This window comes from Phoca vitulina, unplaced genomic scaffold (genome assembly GCF_004348235.1).
Source record: "Phoca vitulina isolate PV1807 unplaced genomic scaffold, GSC_HSeal_1.0 scaffold31, whole genome shotgun sequence".
NCBI lineage: Eukaryota > Metazoa > Chordata > Mammalia > Carnivora > Phocidae > Phoca > Phoca vitulina.
Window position 1 is genome coordinate 20,453,650 of NW_022589734.1, and position 19,688 is coordinate 20,473,337.

The 19,688-nt window shown below is 39.3% G+C and overlaps 1 protein-coding gene across 4 annotated transcripts in view; it reads left to right on the forward strand.

Moving 5' to 3' along the window:
• Positions 1-19,688, forward strand: part of CDKAL1 (CDK5 regulatory subunit associated protein 1 like 1) — a 708,317-nt gene that overhangs the window by 393,551 nt on the left and 295,078 nt on the right. For all 4 annotated transcript variants that reach the window (XM_032424786.1, XM_032424785.1, XM_032424783.1 and 1 more), the window contains one exon: positions 10,490-10,656. In XM_032424786.1, the coding sequence (XP_032280677.1) occupies positions 10,490-10,656 (167 nt within the window). The remainder of the gene's footprint in view (positions 1-10,489; positions 10,657-19,688) is intronic.

The following is a 19,688-nucleotide window of genomic DNA, read 5'->3' on the forward strand; positions in this document are numbered from 1 at the left end:
TACCCACAAATTTACCAATTTCTGGTACTGTTCTTCCCTTTGTGTATTTTCTGGTGCTTTTCTTTCCATCTGGAATCATTTCTTTTCTGTTTAAAGATCTTTTTTTCTTACTCTTTAGACTAGTGGTCTGCTGGTAATGAATTCCCTCAGCTTTGTCTGCAGTCTTTATTTTGCCCTCATATTAATAGCTATTTTTTTTGTTGTATTTTCATCGAATAGTTTTCCAGAGTTTTGAGGATGTCTCTCCATTGCATTCTGGTTTGCACATTGGCTGACAAGAAGTTTTCTCTCCTGTGTTTGTGCCTCTGTGCAGTGCCTTCCTCACCCCCTCCTCCCCAACAGCTTTTAAATTTTCTTTATGTTGCTCTTTTTTTTTTTTTTTTTTTTTTTAAGCAATTTGTTTATAATGAACTTTGGTGTGCTTCTCTTTATGTTTATTTTACTGCGATTGATTGAGTTTCTTGAATTTGTGGCTTATACATTTCACCAAATTTGGAAATAATTCAGCCATTATTTCAGGGAATCTAATTATGTGTGTTGTGTGATTTGGTTTGGTGTGATTCTGCTCTGTTCATTCTTACTCTCCGTTCTTTCTCTCTGTGCTTCATTTTGGATAGTTTATGTCACTAGGTCTTCAACTTTATCTCTAGAAATTTCAATAGGGTCTTTTTCTCATATCATCTATTTCTTTTCTCATAATGTTAACATTTTCCAAGCATATGGACCACATTTACAATAGCTGTTTTAGTGTCCTTGTCTGCTAATCTCATCATCTCTGTAATTTATGACTCTGTTCCTATTGATTGATGCTTTTCCTGATTTTAAACATAGTGTTTTCTTTCCTGTCTGCATGCCTGATAATTTTTGTTTGGATGCTAGGCATTTTAAATTTCATGTTGTTGAACATTGGATTTTGTTGTTTTCCTTTAAAAAGTTTTGGACTTTGTTCTTTCACAGAGTTAAGTTATTTAAAATTACTTTGGTCTTTTGAGGCTTTCTTTTAAGGTTTGTTAGTATAAGTCCAGAGCAGGTTCTAGTTTAACACAAATTTTTCTCAACTATTAAGGCAAAATAGCCTTCTAAGGACTCTATCTGGTCAGTCATGTATTCTAAGATCTTTCTGTTGGCTTCTAGGAACACAAATCATTCTTGGTCCTCCGTGACTTCTAAGACTTGTGTGGCCCACTGCTTTGCTGTGATGCTTTCAAACCAGCCTTGGGATTTAGTTTCTTCTCATGCATGTCCAGATAGTATTCAGCCAAAAACTTGAGGGGAGCCCTCAGCTGATTTTTGGAGCTCCATCTCTGTGCAACTCTTTCTTCTATAATATTTAACCCAGTGTACTGCAGCTTTCTGAGTTTCAGTCTCTTTCTTCTCAACTCAGCAAGATCATTGGGCTCTGTTTGCTTTCCCCTTTTCCGCACTGTGGCTTAGAAAATGCCTTTAGGAAGTAAGATGGGTAATCATAGGACTAACCTGTCTGCTTCTTTCAAAAATCACAGGCCTGCACTACCTGTTATTACTTGTCTGATGATTGTTATTCATACACGTTGTCAAATTTTCTAGTTGTTTATAGCATTGAGGCAATTCCTGTAACAGTTAATCCTTCGTGTGTAGAAATGGAAGTCCTCACTGTGTTTCCTTTTAATTAAAATTTTGTGTTGTCATCAGTATGACCAGAGTCCACAATTTATCCTGGATATTATACATTCCTCCACTGAAACACCATCAGTAGATATAATTTTTTTTTTAAGATTTTATTTATTTATTTGACAGAGAGAGAGAGAGCGAGAGAGGGAACACAAGCAGGGGGAGTGTGAGAGGGAGAAGCAGGCTTCCTGCCGGGCAGAGAGCCCGATGTGGGACTCAATCCCAGGACCCTGGGATCATGACCTGAGCTGAAGGCAGATGCTTAACGACTGAGCCACCCAGGCACCTGGTAGATATAATTTTGATTAGCATAGCTTGGTCAAGTTATAGAGTTGGTTATTGGTATATATGTTATTTTACTATAATGGATGGTAAAATCACCTTTCATTAATACCACCTGCAAGTGTTTATAGTGCTTTCTTTTTAGAAATTTTAAATTGAAAAGATAGCTGATCATTAAATCTTTGATATGTGGGGTATGTATCAGACCTTCCTATCTGATTATTCTTTTTTCCTTAGGGCACAACTACCTGCTTCTCCATAGAACTTCCAAACTTTTAAATATTTTTTTGTCTTAGAGTTGCGCCTTACTCTTTCATTATGTAGGGACAGTGCTCACCACCCGACCCCCCTTTTTTTTACTTTTTATTCACCAGAAAAAAAAATATCTTCAGATTTCCATAACATCAGACCTGGAAAGGGCACACTTAAACATTTACAGGAATATTTTAACCCACTTTTTGGTCAGTTGCCAAAGTATGGTAGCTAAAAAGAGCCAATCTGACCTGAATTATGCTATTTATCACTATAGTTACTTGGTGTGCGGGTAGTAAGTTCTTGAGGGTGAGCCTGTTTTTTTCTTTAATGAAGGAAAAATGAATTTTTCCTTTCCTTTTCCTGCCTCATAAGAAGGGATTTTTTATACTTGTTCTTATTTGTCCTTCCTTCTGAAATTGTAGCAGTGGTTCAAACTCTGAAGATTGTCTGAGTTTGTGGCAAATGTTGGTTTGTTGGATGTCAACTTAAATGATGTGAAGTGAGAAGCTGGGGTCTCATTAGTAATCCTTAGGCTCTGTTGAAGGGAGAAGAAACAGAATAGATAAAAGATCACCACCACCTCCTTTCCCTCCTTTCCCTCTAGGTGCTACCAACTAGATGGCATAAATGTGTTACTGGTCTCAGGTTCTTTTACTTGTTTCTATTTAATTTTGTGAGTCTGATTTCAGGCATTTTGGTCAATTATAATAGTCCTTCTAAAAAAAGAGCAAAAGAAAGTAATTTTTTTAGACAGACTGGACATTGACATTATCTGTTACTCCTTTTCCTGTTTCTACTTATATACCAAATATAGTGATTTGAGAATTCTGAAATGGCACCGAATATTCATGAGCTTAAACACGAAAATATCTTAAAGCACAGAGTTATTGAGAGCTTTCACTAGCAAGTATAATATACATGTTGCATATTCATTGCCTATGACAGTGAATAGGTTATCAGCATGTAATTTTTGTTCCCTTAGCTCTGCTTGGTGAGCTTGAACCTCTTGCAACCACTTATGCCCCCACTGGCTCCCATCTTATAATTCTTTTTCACCACAAATTCCTCTCTTCCACCACTTCACGTCAACCACACTGACCTCGTTGTGGTTGATTGGGAACGATAAACATGCTGATGCTGGATCTTAATTTCCTCTGCTGCAAGTGCCCTGCCCACAGCTAAATGCACATGGTGCACTTAACGCCTTGGTTCGTTCAGGGCTCGTGTCATCCTGAGTCTTCCTCAGCTACTCCTCGTCAAAAAGAACAACGTCCTGACCCAACCACTTTATCACTCATTCTTTATCCTTCTTTTAAACATTTTATAGCACTTACTTATACTTGACAGTATATTAGTCATCTTTTAGTTTATTGTATACCTCACATGAATAAATTTCATTTAAGATCTAGCACAGTGTCTGGCACATTATAATGTTCAACAGATACTTGCTAGATGAAGAATGAGCGATGAATGGATGGAGGATGTTGCTTTATTTGTGTTAGGACACCTAAGGTGCCCACCTGCTGCACCTTCAAACTGAATATAGGAATGTGATAGAAAGTGGAAAACTGTACCTGCTGTTTAAGCATTTGAAATTATTAATTTATAAGTTTTATATTCAAAGTCGAATTTCCCTAATGGTAACTACAGAATTTCTGGTCCTGTTTGACTATAGATTTGGTGGAGTTCACTTTTGAGAAAGACCTTTAGGACCATAAAACATCAGTCATAAAGATATTCTGTCCTTTTAAAATTTAAGTTCTATTTGTCCTTCATTCTGTAATTGGGTTCATTGGCCCAAGTAATTCAAAATGCTTTGCTTCTTTAGTTTCCTTTATGCTCTAAACTATTCTGTAACTCTTTAACTTAGTCTTGGAATCCAGAGCAATTTTTATCCATCCCCATGATCACCTGATCTTTTTCTGAACACAAGGTGCTGTGTTGTAGGCATCTTGTTCCTTTCTTTTTTCCCTCTTCCGACTTCCTTTTGTATCTGTAATATTTGGACTTCTGGAAGTTGAGGCTGTTGTGATTTTTTTAAAGACAATATAACATCTTTCCACATATCCTGTTAAAATACCAGAGGGCCCATTCATAGACACTGCTGTCTGTATCCTCTCTAGGGGTATTAGAAAAGACCATATATGGCATAAAACACACTGTGGGATTAAGAGGATGAACTCAATCTGCCTCATTGAGGCTTATTGCCGATTTTGGAGCCTGGGGAGTCAGATGCCTTGTTTTCAGAAAGTATGTCATCCTTTTGTGGTGTTTAGTTTGTTTTTAGCTTTCCATTATTTCCAGATTCTTGTAGAAGTATGAAAATAAACAGTATTCTCTCTGATTATGACCTTTCAAAAGAAATAAATTAAACAGGTTGCTTTTGTTTAGCGATAACATGATCAATTTATGTCAACAGCTGCTTTTCCGTGTAGTGCTGTGATCACAGAGGACAGGATGCTCTCAAATACTCTGCTAACTCTTGATATTAAAGCAATAAAAATGCTAATTTTAAAGTTTAATTGTCTTGTGGATAATTGATCTATCCGAACTTACCTATAAGTGGAAAATCTTACTTTTAAGTAAAAAAAAAAATAGTTTGTATTTACTTGCTGTGCTATCCAGCTATCACTATTGGGTAATAGGGAACTTCAAGCAAGACTGCTAAGCTTACGGAGAATTTAAGAGCCCATGCAACACACTTGGCCACATTCAAGCTGCATTTCCATATTGTCCAAAGAAAATTTAATTTGTTATTTCCTTGCTGCCTAATACAGAATCTAGTATACTCCTGTCCACACACTCTATGTACATCCGTATGTATATGGAACCAGAATTTATTGAGTGCTTCCTGTGTGTTATGCAGTGTAGTAATTCTTAGGCATATATGTATTAGTAAGGTTTTGGCACCTGCCTGGGGATGCTTATATCCTATCAGGGGAAAGAAACAAACCACTAACTATAATGCATTGTGATACAAAATATTACACAAGATGCTTGGGAGCACAGAAGAGGAGCATCTAAATTAGTCTGGGTGGTCAAGAAAATTTCCCTTAATTTGTATTCATGATGCAAAGAAGAGTGGAAGACATTTTAGAGGGAAGAGCATATGCTAAAACACAGAGTCCTGAGCTGCAGGACTTGCAGCAGGAAATTCAGTTTGGCTGCAGTGAGAGTGATGTCCAGTGTTAGGTTTGCCAAGGGCAGTGATTGTATTGTGGTTATGAGAGAGAATGTTCTTGGTCTTGGAAGGTACGTGCTGACATATCTAGATTTAAAGTGTCACAATGTCTGCAACCAATTCTCGGAATAAAACAAACAAAAAAACCAACCATGTGTGCTTATCCGTATGGAGAGAGAGAGAGAGAGAGAGTGAGTGCACTCACAAATGTGGCAAACTGTTGTTCCGGAGTCTGAGTGAAGGAGATGTGGGTATTAGGTGTACTACTGTTGAAATTTTTTTATAAATGTAACATTGTTCAAAATAAAAAGTTAGCAAAAAAACATCTTCATGCCTCTGGTAACTTTTGTTAGTTTGCAAAAATAGTATAAACGATATAGTTGAAGAATTAGGTAATTAATACTTGTCCTTATCGGTGGTATGTCATTGTTTTATCCAGGATAGCCATGGTTGGTCCTGTTATGATGCTATCTTTAATAATATTGTCACTGTAGGGTTGTTTTTTTTTTATTGAAAAGAGTTTTTTATAAAACTCTTGAGCATCCAATAATAGGATTAGGAGGGACTGAAGAAGATATATTGTCTAATTCCCTATTAAGTGAATAGATTAATTAGGTGGAGGACTGTCTATATATATTTTTACTTAAAAGCATCACCATTGACGAAATTTTCATGACCCTTCAAATGCGTAATAAGAGTCATAGTTATTTGTGAATTTTCTAAGTGTTCTTTTTAAGAAAAAACAAAAACCCATAAAAATCTAATTAATGTGCCCTTGTCACCCTTAAAAGAGACCATCAGGAATTAAGAGCAGAGAACTGAATGCATATTAAATAAATACAACATAATGTATGTTTAATTCATATTCCTTATTGGCCTTTGAGGAAGATGGAGATTGAGTGCTGGAATGGGATGGTGGAGAAAGAGAAGGAAGGGGAGGGCAAGGGCAGGAATGAAGGGAGCAAGAGAGAAGGATAAGAGGAGAGCAAGCATGTTCTGAGGAAGAAAGACTTAGCAGATTTTGAGGTGACTTTTTTATTCTGTGTCATGGATAAAGATTTTCTGGCTATCTGGTGCTCTTAAACTTTCGATCCCATTAATCACTGTTTACAGTTTTCCTGTTTTTGTAATCCTTACTTTTAGAGACTCTACTCCCAGTGGAATAAATGAATCACCTTAGTATGGTAGAAATTTTCCAAACGATAAAGCAAGGGCCACTGGAGGAAAAAGTCAGTTCTCTGATGAGATGAAATCAGTCTTTGCCCATATTTTCATCTGTTAAAGTGAAGCCCCTACGTAGGACAAGTTACAGTGGGTCCTAAGCTTTTGAAATTGAGTTTTGGTAAAGTTTGATTTTTCAAAAAGGATTTTCTTTGTTGTGAGACTCTTTTATTTGAGGATATTATCTTTCTTTTATTGTGAACCTTTTATGTCTTCTCCTTTTTCTGTCCTCTGTCATCTCAAATTACTGTGGAGCAGAGATCAGAATCCAGCTGTGGAGGTTGTTCTGCATTTGGGGAAAAAATACCGTGTGTTTCAACTATAGGCTGATCTGTAATTACTTGGGTAAAATGATAATGGATTCTAATAATTGAACTTTTTAGAGGATTTTCCCTGGTAAGATGCATTTCATTCCTTCCTAGTATTTGCTCATCTTTTAACCAGAATTAACAACAACAAAAGGAAGGTAGATGATTTGATGAACCTTATGTTCATTAGAAAAGGCAAAATGGACAATTTCAGGAAAACAAACAAAAATCAGATGGATGAAAAAAATCGGATCAGATGGAAAAAGTGAAATCTTTCCTCCGATGCTTATAAAAAGCTAATTTCTGTCTCCCACTTTTCCACCTCCTACTTTCTTTTTTTGCACGTATTTATTTTTACAGGCCTGGGAGTTTTTACTGAGCATTCACTACTCTTATCTCAGTTCTTCCTGCTTGCGTCTCTTTTTTATTTTTGTGTGTTTGTTTTTCTGACACGTGTTCATCAAAGTCCACGTTGGAGTGCAGACTGGGCCTATCTCATTGTAGCTGACATCATCCTCACTCTGAGCCAGCCCAGCTCGCCTCTCATTCTGGTTTCTGAGGCTGTGTTCTCCAGTCCCCACCCCCTCCGCCTCCACCACCACTGATAGGGATGTATGTGAAGTTCCCAGGGTGTCTGTTAATGTCCCGTTGCCAGCTCCTGGATAATAGCCAGTGTTAGCTCACAGAAGCTTAATGATGAATCCATATCTGTCATGAGCTGGAATTGATGCAGGGCACATAGTAGGTAAGGGCTTAATAAATGTTTGATAGACCAATAAAGAAATGAATGTGCAAAGGAGTATAGCTCATAACTGAAGTCCTTAAGGAGGGAAGCTGTTTAGGCAAGCCCTTCTGTCCATAAGTATAGCCAATTAAGTGTGCAGCTAGAAGCATGCGTGTGTCCCAGTCTCCATTAGTGATCACAGACTGCAGCCTTCACTTTCCCTGGTGAATTCATATGCAAGCTGACCTGACAGGAACTGCTTGCACAGTGAGTAATCACAGGACTTCCCAGAGAAAAGGATGTCAGGATGGGGATTCTGCATTTAGCTTCACCGTTTGTATGAAATGACTTTCTATATCCTAACGACTTGAAGGATCAGAACTCATTGGAATTCTTGAGATAGAACCTTGCAAAATCTGACTTTCTCACGTTGATTAAGAGCAAAACCATCTCTGACAAATTAGGGGATAGAATTGGCAAGGCCCAATTCTCCGAAAGTCCTGGGATTTCACATTTTGCACATGTGCTCTCATTTCATTGTGTTTTAACCCAGGTTGCTATTATATAGAGCATTTTAGCAGCCTTGATCTTGGAGACATCAAGACCATTATTCCTGTTGTTGCTGATTTAGTGTTACAGCTGCTTCCTCTTCATGTGATTTAATTTGAAGTTTCAGCCCACCAGGGGGCTATTGGTCCCCACCTATCCATGGTTTTCTGCATGGATGTTATCTCCATTCCTATTCATAGTGATCTTCCCCCTTCTATATTCATCTAGCAACAGCAAGGCACTGTTCCAGGAACTCGCTCTCCCTACATAAGGCGTAACATGGAACCATTTGGATGGAAAAATTATAAATTAAAATTATTCTGTTCATTTTAAAATATTCATATTGTGTTGCTCAAGTGCCAGTAACTGGAAAATCATGGATAATGTCCTGTTTTTATAACCTCTTTCAGAGTGTTTTAAAATCCATATATGTTGTTACTTTAGCTGTCTCTTTTCCTGGAGTGGATTTTGTGATAAGATTAAAAACACCCCCCCCCCCCAAAAAAAAGGTTGTAGGAGTCCACTGTCTGATGGTATATGTAATATTCAAATAAAGATGATACCACTAATTGCAACCCTTCTTTTTAAAATAGAAAAATATTTACTGCATGTACAGAGAGTATTTATAAAACTGTCAGACTACAAAGGTAACCTGTGAACATGGCAGACTATTTCTTTTGAAGAGAAAACTTTTTATTAGATGATTAAAACTAAGCAAATTTTTATTGATTTCTGGAACTACGTGTTTAATTGAAATAAAGAAAACCCATATATTCGTAGCACTGCTGATTTGCAGATACTGAAAACATCTCCAACTTTTTAAATAGGGCTGGTGTTTTTTGTTTTTTGTTTTTTGTTTTGACACCTCCAGTTCTCTATGCTAAGTTATTGATTCTTTAATTTCAGGAAACTAAAATTTTATTTCTATCCTTGTATTTTCTGTGTTGTATGGGTGTGTGTGAGGATGTGCATGTCTCAGAAAGATAGACCCGTAGGGAAGAGTGAAACATGTTGTTATGTGGTTTGGCTGGTTTTTGGGAAAGTAAATATATCTCTTATTCTAGAGGAAAGAATAGTTACTGGAGATCTCAGCTTCATGTATATTTTTCCCCCTCTGTGGAAGGCATTAAAGAGAGTAAAGGCCTTTACTTTTCGCTTCTCTTTTCTGTAAGTTTTTAAGTTCACATTCACCAAAAGCCACATGTTTTATTTGTTGTCTCTCTTGGCTAAGACTCTTTAAATGTATTTTTAAAATTCTCCTCTTCCATCAACTGAAGACAATTTAAAATTATAATTTGAAGACTCTTTCTAGAAAAGTATACTTTTGGGTCAGGCTGTCATCTTTGTGGGCCTGGTGTGTGTGCTGAGGTTCTTCCGAAGCAACAAATCACTTTAGCATGAACAAATTTCACGGGGCTGTTTGATTGTTGGTCTTAGCTTTGTGTGAATCATTTGGCCTTTTAAAACAGGCTAATCCTTTAATCGAATATGCTTTCAGAAAGGTTCTGAAAACCTGGGTGGCTCTTGCTAACTCTGTTTTATTCATTTTAAATAATACTAGGTTATCCAGACAGGTTTCTTTCTGATTTTTGGAAGGATGTTATTGCAGGCCATAATATTTGAAGTCAGGATTCTTTATAATAACAATAACAACAAAACATACAGACATTCTCCTAAAGTCTGATTGATGGAAAATAGGATGCAAGCTGTCAGTAAACAGGTTCTTCGGCACAAATACTTATTTTATACAGCAGCCAACTTCCTTGAGTGCAGCAATACGGAGCACTCTACTCTTAATTGAATAAAGAAAACAAATTAGAATAGTTACTGCAGGAGAAATGGGTACCTCATAATTAATAATTTGTGAGTTAAACCTTAACTACACTTGACATTTTTCTTTGGGTTGGTGACAGACTGATTAGGGAGTTAACTCCTGATGGTACCTATTCTGTTCAGTGACTGTTTCAGTTCCAAGGCTTACGGTGCTCAATAAAATAGGTATTCATTGTGATGGGATTGTCGCTTTAGTCCTGATCAAAGTGCTTTGGAGGAAGCACGGTTGAACTGATTGGCTGTGAATGTTAATCACTCCGTAGGACTCACCGATAATTTACAGCATTGTTGTAACTCTCTGGTGTTCATAAAATGAACTTAATAACCCAGTGCCACCATGGGATAAGCTGCTTTTTCTCTGCAATTGAATACCCAGACTGCCTGCATAATGGTGTTGAGTAATACTGCATTAAAAAGAGTGAACAGCTGTATGATGAGGGAAACAGCTCTGCAACAGATTTGTTAATTATCTCCTTTGATTCACAGAGGGTGTTTGTGAGATATGGTTGACCAGTGAAGACACAGGGGCTTACGGCAGGGACATTGGCACCAATCTCCCCGCACTGCTGTGGAAACTGGTTGAAGTGATTCCTGAGGGAGCAATGCTGAGGCTTGGCATGACAAATCCACCCTATATTTTAGAGCATCTGGAGGTAAGGAAAAGCACCCCATTCCCCTGCTGACACAGACACGAACCAGTCCAAGACAATGTGGCAGCCTCAGCATAGCACACGGATTACATTGAAAACCTCTTGCACTTTATTTATTTATTTATTTATTGTGGTCCCACGTTACTAAGAATAAGTGGAGAATTTCAAACCCTCTTCTCGTCAGTCTGCACATCTTGTTTTTGCTTGCTCTCCATTAATTAACGTTGCTTGGATTTTCTAGCGCATGCCATCTCGTCACAGTTCTTTGTTTCTTCTTTGCAGCCCCTCAGACTCCCTTTGCATAAATTTGCCTCAGTTCCTTTACTCAGTACCTGGTCTAGTCTAGTTCAGGCACGCCAAGACATTGCATTAATTTTGCAACCAGTCGTGAGCACGTTATCCGAACTGCTGTGAGCCCTATCGGTAAGGATACTGGGCTGTAAGTTTGAGGATATTTTAAATCTCCTCCCTTTGTCTGGAGATAGTTAGGGATGAAGTGCAACCCTAGAGAGACAGAGCTTGGTATTCCTCTCCTTGATTCTCTTGTGGTCACTGTGAACACGAAGGGGTTGTGGCAATGGGAGATGCCTGGTCTCATTTGTATCCCTTCCCCGGGTCAGGTACTTACCCTCAAGGAGCTTACCGTGAAACTAGAAAAATGGGCATGTGTACAAGTATCTGGCATTGGATGACAATTGCCACAGTAAATATGAGCAAGAAATAGGGATATTTAAATGAAAAAGTGCATGCCAGGATCCATGACAGCTGTTTGAGGAATAAAATAATTACATTGGACCCATAGTTATGGATAAGAAAACTAATAACTGCTGTTTGAAAATCATGTACAAAGTATAGAAAGAGGCACTTATATTATTATCAGTTGTGTTCTTTATAGTTACTTTGTGCAGGAAAAAAACACTCCCAAATCTAAAAGCAGGCATAGCTGCTAAAATTTAATGCACAAATCCCAACGAAAAGTCAACAATTGCAAAGATTGTTTCTGTTGATTTGATTTGAGGCCTGTATTTGTTGAAGTTGTGCTGAAAAGCCTCCCTCATATCAGCAGCATATTTTAGAAATTCTGAAAACAGATTCGGTAGCAGTCTGATTGTTAATTATAAATATACAGTGAAGAAATTCAGCAGTTTCAGTTTTGTTTTTCACATATTCCCTAGCCAGATCTTTTTAGTAAAGGTATATGATTAATAGGTTAACTTTAGTACTTTGGACAATGGGGACAGTTAAGATTTGCTATTGAAAAATAAGTTGCACGTATGTCAATGTATACGTAACCCTTTGACCCAACACTTGAAAAAAGCAAGTGACTTCTCTGTAAAAATCAAATATGGTAAGTCCTGCTGCATTTGAAGTAAAGGTGGGCATCCACCAGGCGATACGCTAGATGTGTGGTTTGAAAAAAATCTCATTGAGGACCAACGGAACCATAGTACTAGAATCAGCAAAGTTCAAGTAGGGAGTAAACATAAGGGGGAAGATCATGCATAGACTCTGAGATGACTGAATAAAGTACCTCTTGGAATGAATTCAGCACTTCAGTTAATTGCAAGGTTACAGAAGCGAATGCTGCACTTATAGCAAATCCTTCTGCTCAGTATCTAAAGTAGTGGGGGAGTTGTTGACCTCCAAATGCATGCTCCAGGAGAGCTTCTGAAAATCAGCAGAAGTTGCTAAACATAACTTTACACTTTACCTGGAAAAACACCAGCTGTTTAGTTCATAGATTGTGGTTGGAGTGATAACAAGTTCTGATTGTCATGATGTTACCCTTTTAAAACTCTCGTTGTCAGATATCTGTAATGTTGGCCTTCCCTCCTCCATTGTCATCTTTACAAGGCAAGGACCTTGTTATTTCCATCTTTGGATGTACCCTACCCATTCACTCATTACATTTCAGTAAATGAGTGACTCAAGAATGGATAAAGGAAGGGCCTTCTTCGAAAAATAAATTATAGAGCCCACTCTATAGCCTTGACCTTCCAAGTCTTAACATTCTGGTCAGGGGAGGCTATAGAAGATGACAAACTAAATGAACTTCAAGGGTGAGAGTTTGTCCCAAAGAAAGGCACTCACTTCTCTGCTGTAGAGAAGCTGGGAATCATCCAGCCCTGTCATACCCACACCAAGGGAGAAAGCAATCCAAAGGAGAACAGAGCAAATGAAAGAAAGAAGCCAAGGTATGCAAGAGGAAAAGACCCGTGCCATCTGAAAGGAAGAGCTTGAAGAGTCTTCCTTTGACGCTTGGACAAGACCTTCATACCTTGGCCTCGGCGGTTCTTTGCATTCTCCTCTGAGTGGGAGAGCCCAGAGCTTGCCATGTCCCCCAGACACACTATTCATTGTGTAACAGGAAAGGGAACTGAGCTGCAGAGGCTTCCCCGGCTCCCCCGTGTGAAACAGGACATCAGAGAAGGGAGCCCAACCCTGTTGAGCCTCAGCCCGTGCCCACCAATGCATTGTGCTTCCCCATTTTTCTCTCGCTAAGCCTAGGGCACTCTACTGAAATTACCTGACTTATCTAAAGAGTGCTGGAGAGAGTTCACCAATAAGAAGAAAAAAGGAAACAGGAGAAAAAAATCAAAACAAAACAAAAATAACACAGGTGAATGACAGGTGGTGATGTCTTTTAAACTGTGGGGATAGAAGGAACCCACTCTTGCAATAACTACTTTGATGCTCTAATACCCTCGCAGTGAGGGTTCCTTGAGAATTGTATTGGTAGGACCGTGCCTTCTTAGGTTTCTGGAAGATGCTTCATGCTTCAGACTTTAATTAGAGAGCACTTCTCTGGGCTCTTTTCCTTCCCTTTCTTTTCCTTGTTCTGTTTACTTCACATTCACCTGACTCTTGCAGTCTTTCTTAAAACCCTTTTACCAGCTTGCTTGCTTGTGTATGTGTGTATGTATTTAATTGAACAGCTTAAAGGGGAATTTTTTTTTTTTTTTTTTTTTTGAGAGAGAGAGAGAGAGAGTAAAAGAGTGGTGGGGGCCACAGAGGGAGAGAGAGAATCTTAAGCAGGCTCCACACCCAGCCTGGAGCCCGACACGGGACTCGATCTCACAACTCTGAGATCATGAGCTGAGTCAAGAGTCAGATGCTTAACCCATTGAGCCACCCAGGTTTCCCACAAAGGGGAAATCATTTAAAGGAAAATATCAAAGTTTCTGTCATTTTTTTTTTTTTTTTTAAAGATTTTATTTCTTTATTTATTTGAGAGAGAGAGAGAGAGAAACAGCATGAGAGGGGATAGGGTCAGAGGGAGAAGCAGGCTTCCCGCTGAGCCGGGAGCCCGATGTGGGACTCGATCCCGGGACTCCGGGATCATGACCTGAGCCGAAGGCAGTCGCTTAATCAACTGAGCCACCCAGGCGCCCAGTTTCTGTCATTATTTAAAAGTACAATGTGGAAAAATAGGGGGGCGGAGCAAGATGGCGGAGGAGTAGGAGACCTGGATTTCGTCTCCTCTCAGGAATTCAGCTGGATAGGGATCAAACCATTCTGAACACCTACAAACTCAACAGGAGATCGAAGAAAAGAATAGCAACAACTCTCTGAACAGAAAAGCGACCACTGTCTGGAAGGTAGGACGTGCGGAGAAGGGAATCTGAGGCGATATTCGGGAGGATAGACGGCGGGGGAGGGGCCTCCGTCGGCCGCTTCTGGCAAGTGATAGAGCCACGGAGCACAAAATCGGAACTTTTAGAAGTCTGCTCCGCTGAGGGACGTCACTCTGGTGGCGAAGTGGGGGGTGGAGCCCTCGCGGGACAGTGGGGTCTCAGGACCCTCGGGGTCACAGGAAGACCGGGGGTGCCTGAGTGCGGCAGAGCTCCTAGGTATCGGAGCAGGGAAGCCGGCTGCAGAGACGGAGCCCAGGCGCGGGCTCTCAGCTCGGGGTTGCTATAAACCGTGATCCGCGGCACAGTCGGGCCACAGCTCCTCCAGCAGGGACCCAACAAGCGGCAGATCCGGGGAGACTCACCTTCTTCCCCTGGGAGGAGCGGCACGGGAGTGCACCGCGGGGATCTGCTGGGTTTGGAGACTCCACCTGGGGTCGGGTGCCAGATAGAAAGGCGCGGTCACAGTCCGGGTGAGCGCGGAGTGCGGCCGGAGACCGGGGAGACGGGAGTGACTGACTGCTTTTCTCTGGGGGCTCGCTGAGGAGCGGGACCCCGAGTTCTCGGCTCTGCTGGGGCGGAGACTGGGAGGCCGCCATTTTCACTCTCCGCCTCCAAAGCTGTACGGAAAGCTTGCAGGGAACAAAAGCTCCGGAGAGCAAACCCGAGCAGATTACTTAGCCCGGACCGGCAAGGGCGGGGCAATTTTGCCTCCGGCAAAGACATTGGGGAACCACGGCAACAGGCCCCTCCCCCAGAAGATCAGCAAGAACAGCCAGCCAAGACCAAGTTTACCGATCAATGAGAACGGCAGAACTCCAGCGCTAGGGGAACACTGCACATAGAATTCATGGCTTTTTTACCATGATTCTTTAGTCTTTCAAAGTTAATTATTTTTTTAACTGTCTTTTTTTCTTTTTTCCTTTTTTCTTTTTTTTTGAATTTTTCATTTTCCCTTTTTCAACCAACATCTTATCAATCCCTTTTTAAAAAAAAAACATTTTTATTTTTCATTTTTAAAGTCATACTCTATCCCTTCATAGTAGTTACCCGTATTTTTGGCATATATATATAAGTTGTTCTCTCTTTAAAATCTTGAGATAGTTTCTTCTAACAGATCAAAATATACTCTAAATCTCTAGTGTATGGTTTTTTTCTACTCCCCTGCCTGATCACATTCTCTCCCTTTTTTCTTTCTTTTTTTTTTTTATCCTCTTCTTTCTTTTTTCAAACAACTTATCAAATCCTTTTTAAAAATTTTTTATAATTTCCATCTTTACAGTCATATTCCATCCCTTCATCATATCAACCCTTATTTTTGTACATATATAAGTTTTTCTTTCTTTAAGATTTTGGGAGGGACTTTCTTTTAACAGACCAAAATACACCCAAAATCTAGTGTGTGGCACTGATCTATAATCCAGCCTGATCATATTTGATCACATTCTGTTTTTGTTTTGTTTTGTTTTGTTCTGCTTTTGTTTGTTTTTATCTTTATCTTTTTCTTTTTTCTTTTTTTCTTTCCTTTTCTTTTTTCTCTCTTTCCCTTTCTTTTCCCACTGCTTCAGGTCTTTTCTGATTTGTTTAGAGTATATTTTCTGGGGACGTTGTTACCCTGCTAGCATTTTGTTCTCTCATTAATCTATTCTCCTCTGCACAAAATGACAAGACGGAAAAAATCACCTCAACAAAAAGAACAAGAGGTAGTACGGACTGCCAGGGACCTACTCAATACGGACATTAGTACGATGTCAGATCTAGAGTTCAGAATCATCACTTTAAAGATACTAGGTGGGCTTGAAAAAAACATGGAAGTTATTAGAGAAACCCTTTCTGGAGAAGTAAAAGAACTAAAATCTAACCAAGTAGAAATCAAAAAGGCTATCAATGAGGTGCAATCAAATATGGGGGCGCTAACTGCTAGGATAAATGAGGCAGAAGAAAGAATCAGTGAGATAGAAGACCAAATGATGGAAAATAAAGAAGCTGAGAAAAAGAGAGATAAACAACTACTGGATCACGAGGGCAGAATTCGAGAGATAAACGATACAGTAAGACGAAACAACATTAGAATAATTGGGATCCCAGAAGAAGAAGAAAGACAGAGAGGGGCAGAAGGTATAATGGAGCAAATTATACCAGAGAACTTCCCTAATTTGGGGAAGGAAACAGGCATCAAAATCCAGGAAGCACAGAGAACCCCTCTCGAAATCAATAAAAATAGGTCAACACCCCGACATCTAATAGTAAAACTTACGAGTCTCAGAGACAAAGAGAAAATCCTGAAAGCAGCTCGGGAGAAGAGATCTGTAACCTACAATGGTAGAAACATTAGATTGGCAACAGACTTATCCACAGAGACCTGGCAGGCCAGAAAGGACTGGCAGGACATATTCAGAGCACTAAATGAGAAAAATATGCAGCCAAGAATACTATATCCAGCTAGGCTGTCATTGAAAATTGAAGGAGAGATAAAAAGCTTCCAGGACAAACAAAAACTAAAGGAATTTGCAAACACGAAACCAGCCCTACAACAAATATTGAAAGGGGTCCTCTAAGCGAAGAGAGAGCCTAAAAGCAACATAGACCAGAAAGGAACACAAACAATATACAGTAACAGTCACTTTACAGGCAATACAATGGCACTGAATTCCTATCTTTCAATAGTTACCCTGAATGTAAATGGGCTAAATGCCCCAATCAAAAGACACAGGCTATCAGATGGGATTAAAAAACAAGACCCATCGATATGCTGTCTGCAAGAGACTCATTTTAGACCCAAAGACACCCCCAGATTGAAAGTGAGGGGGTGGAAAACCATTTACCATGCTAATGGACACCAAAAGAAAGCTGGGGTGGCAATCCTTATATCAGACAAATTAGATTTTAAACCAAAGACTGTAATAAGAGATGAGGAAGGACACTATATCCTACTTAAAGGGTCTATCCAACAAGAAGATCTAACAATTGTAAATATCTATGCCCCTAACATGGGAGCAGCCAATTATATAAGGCAATTAATAACAAAAGCAAAGAAACACATCGACAACAATACAATAATAGTGGGGGACTTTAACACCCCCCTCACTGAAATGGACAGATCGTCTAAGCAAAAGATCAACAAGGAAATAAAGACTTTAAATGACACACTGGACCAAATGGACTTCACAGACATATTCAGAACATTCCATCCCAAAGCAACGGAATACACATTCTTCTCTAGTGCCCATGGAACATTCTCCAGAATAGATCACATCCTAGGTCATAAATCAGGTCTCAACCAGTACCAGAAGATTGGGATCATCCCCTGCCTATTTTCAGACCACAATGCTTTGAAACTAGAACTCAATCACAAGAGGAAAGTCGGAAAGAACTCAAATACATGGAGGCTAAAGAGCATCCTACTGAAGAATGAATGGGTCAACCAGGAAATTAAAGAAGAATTAAAAAAATTCATGGAAACCAATGAAAATGAAAACACAACTATTCAAAATCTTTGGGATACAGCAAAGGCAGTCCTAAGAGGAAAGTATATAGCAATACAAGCCTTTCTCAAGAAACAAGAAAGGTCTCAAGTACACAACCTAACCCTACACCTAAAGGAGCTGGAGAAAGAACAGCAAATAAAGCCTAAACCCAGCAGGAGAAGAGAAATAATAAAAATCAGAGCAGAAATCAATGAAATAGAAACCAAAAGAACAGTAGAACGAATCAACGAAACTAGGAGCTGGTTCTTTGAAAGAATTAACAAGATTGATAAGCCCCTGGCCAGACTTATCAAAAAGAAAAGAGAAATGACCCAAATCAACAAAATCATGAATGAAAGAGGAGAAATCACAACCAACACCAAAGAAATACAAACAATTATAAGAACATATTATGAGCAACTCTATGCCAGCAAATTAGATAACCTGGAAGTAATGGATGTATTCCTAGAGATGTATCAACTACCAAAACTGAACCAAGAAGAAATAGAAAACCTGAACAGACCTATAACCACTAAAGAAATAGAAGCAGTCATCAAAAATCTCCCAAAACACAAAAGCCCAGGGCCAGATGGCTTCCCAGGGGAATTCTACCAAACATTTCAAGAAGAATTAATACCTAGCCGTCTGAAACTGTTCCAAAAAATAGAAATGGAAGGAAAACTTCCAAACTCCTTTTATGAGGCCAGCATTACCTTGATCCCAAAACCAGACAAAGACCCCATCAAAAAGGAGACTTACAGACCAGTATCCCTGATGAACACGGATGCAAAAATTCTCACCAAAATACTAGCCAATAGGATCCAACAGTACATTAAAAGGATTATTCACCACGACCAAGTGGGATTTATCCCTGGGCTGCAAGGTTGGTTCAACATCCGCAAATCAATCAACGTGATACAATACATTAACAAAAGAAAGAACAAGAATCATATGATCCTCTCAGTAGATGCAGAAAAAGCATTTGACAAAGTACAGCATCCTTTCTTGATCAAAACTCTTCAGAGTATAGGGATAGAGGGTACATACCTCAATATCATAAAAGCCATCTATGAAAAACCTACAGCGAATATCATTCTCAATGGGGAAAAACTGAGAGCTTTCCCCCTAAGGTCAGGAACGCGGCAGGGATGTGCACTATCACCACTGCTATTCAACATAGTATTGGAAGTCCTAGCCACAGCAATCAGACAACAAAAAGAAATCAAAGGCATCCAAATTGGCAAAGAAGAAGTCAAACTCTCACTCTTTGCAGATGATATGATACTTTATGTGGAAAATCCCAAAGACTCCACCCCAAAACTGCTAGAACTCATACAGGAATTCAGTCAAGTGGCAGGATATAAAATCAATGCACAGAAGTCAGTGGCATTCCTATACACCAACAACAAGTCAGAAGAAAGAGAAATTAAGGAGTCGATCCCATTTACAGTTGCACCCAAAACCATAAGATACCTAGGAATAAATCTAACTAAAGAGGCAAAGGATCTGTACTCAGAAAACTATAAAATACTCATGAAAGAAATTGAGGAAGACACAAAGAAATGGAAAAACGTTCCATGCTCATGGATTGGAAGAACAAATATTGTGAAGATGTCAATCCTACCTAGAGCAATCTACACATTCAATGCAATCCCCATCAAAATACCATCCACTTTCTTCAAAGAAATGGAACAAATAATCTTAAAATTTGTATGGAACCAGAAAAGACCCCGCATAGCCAGAGGAATGTTGAAAAAGAAAAGCAAAGCTGGCGGCATCACAATTCCAGACTTCCAGCTCTACTACAAAGCTGTCATCATCAAGACAGTATGGTACTGGCACAAAAACAGACACATAGATTAATGGAACAGAATAGAGAGCCCAGAAATGGACCCTCAACTATATGGTCAACTAATCTTTGACAAAGCAGGAAAGA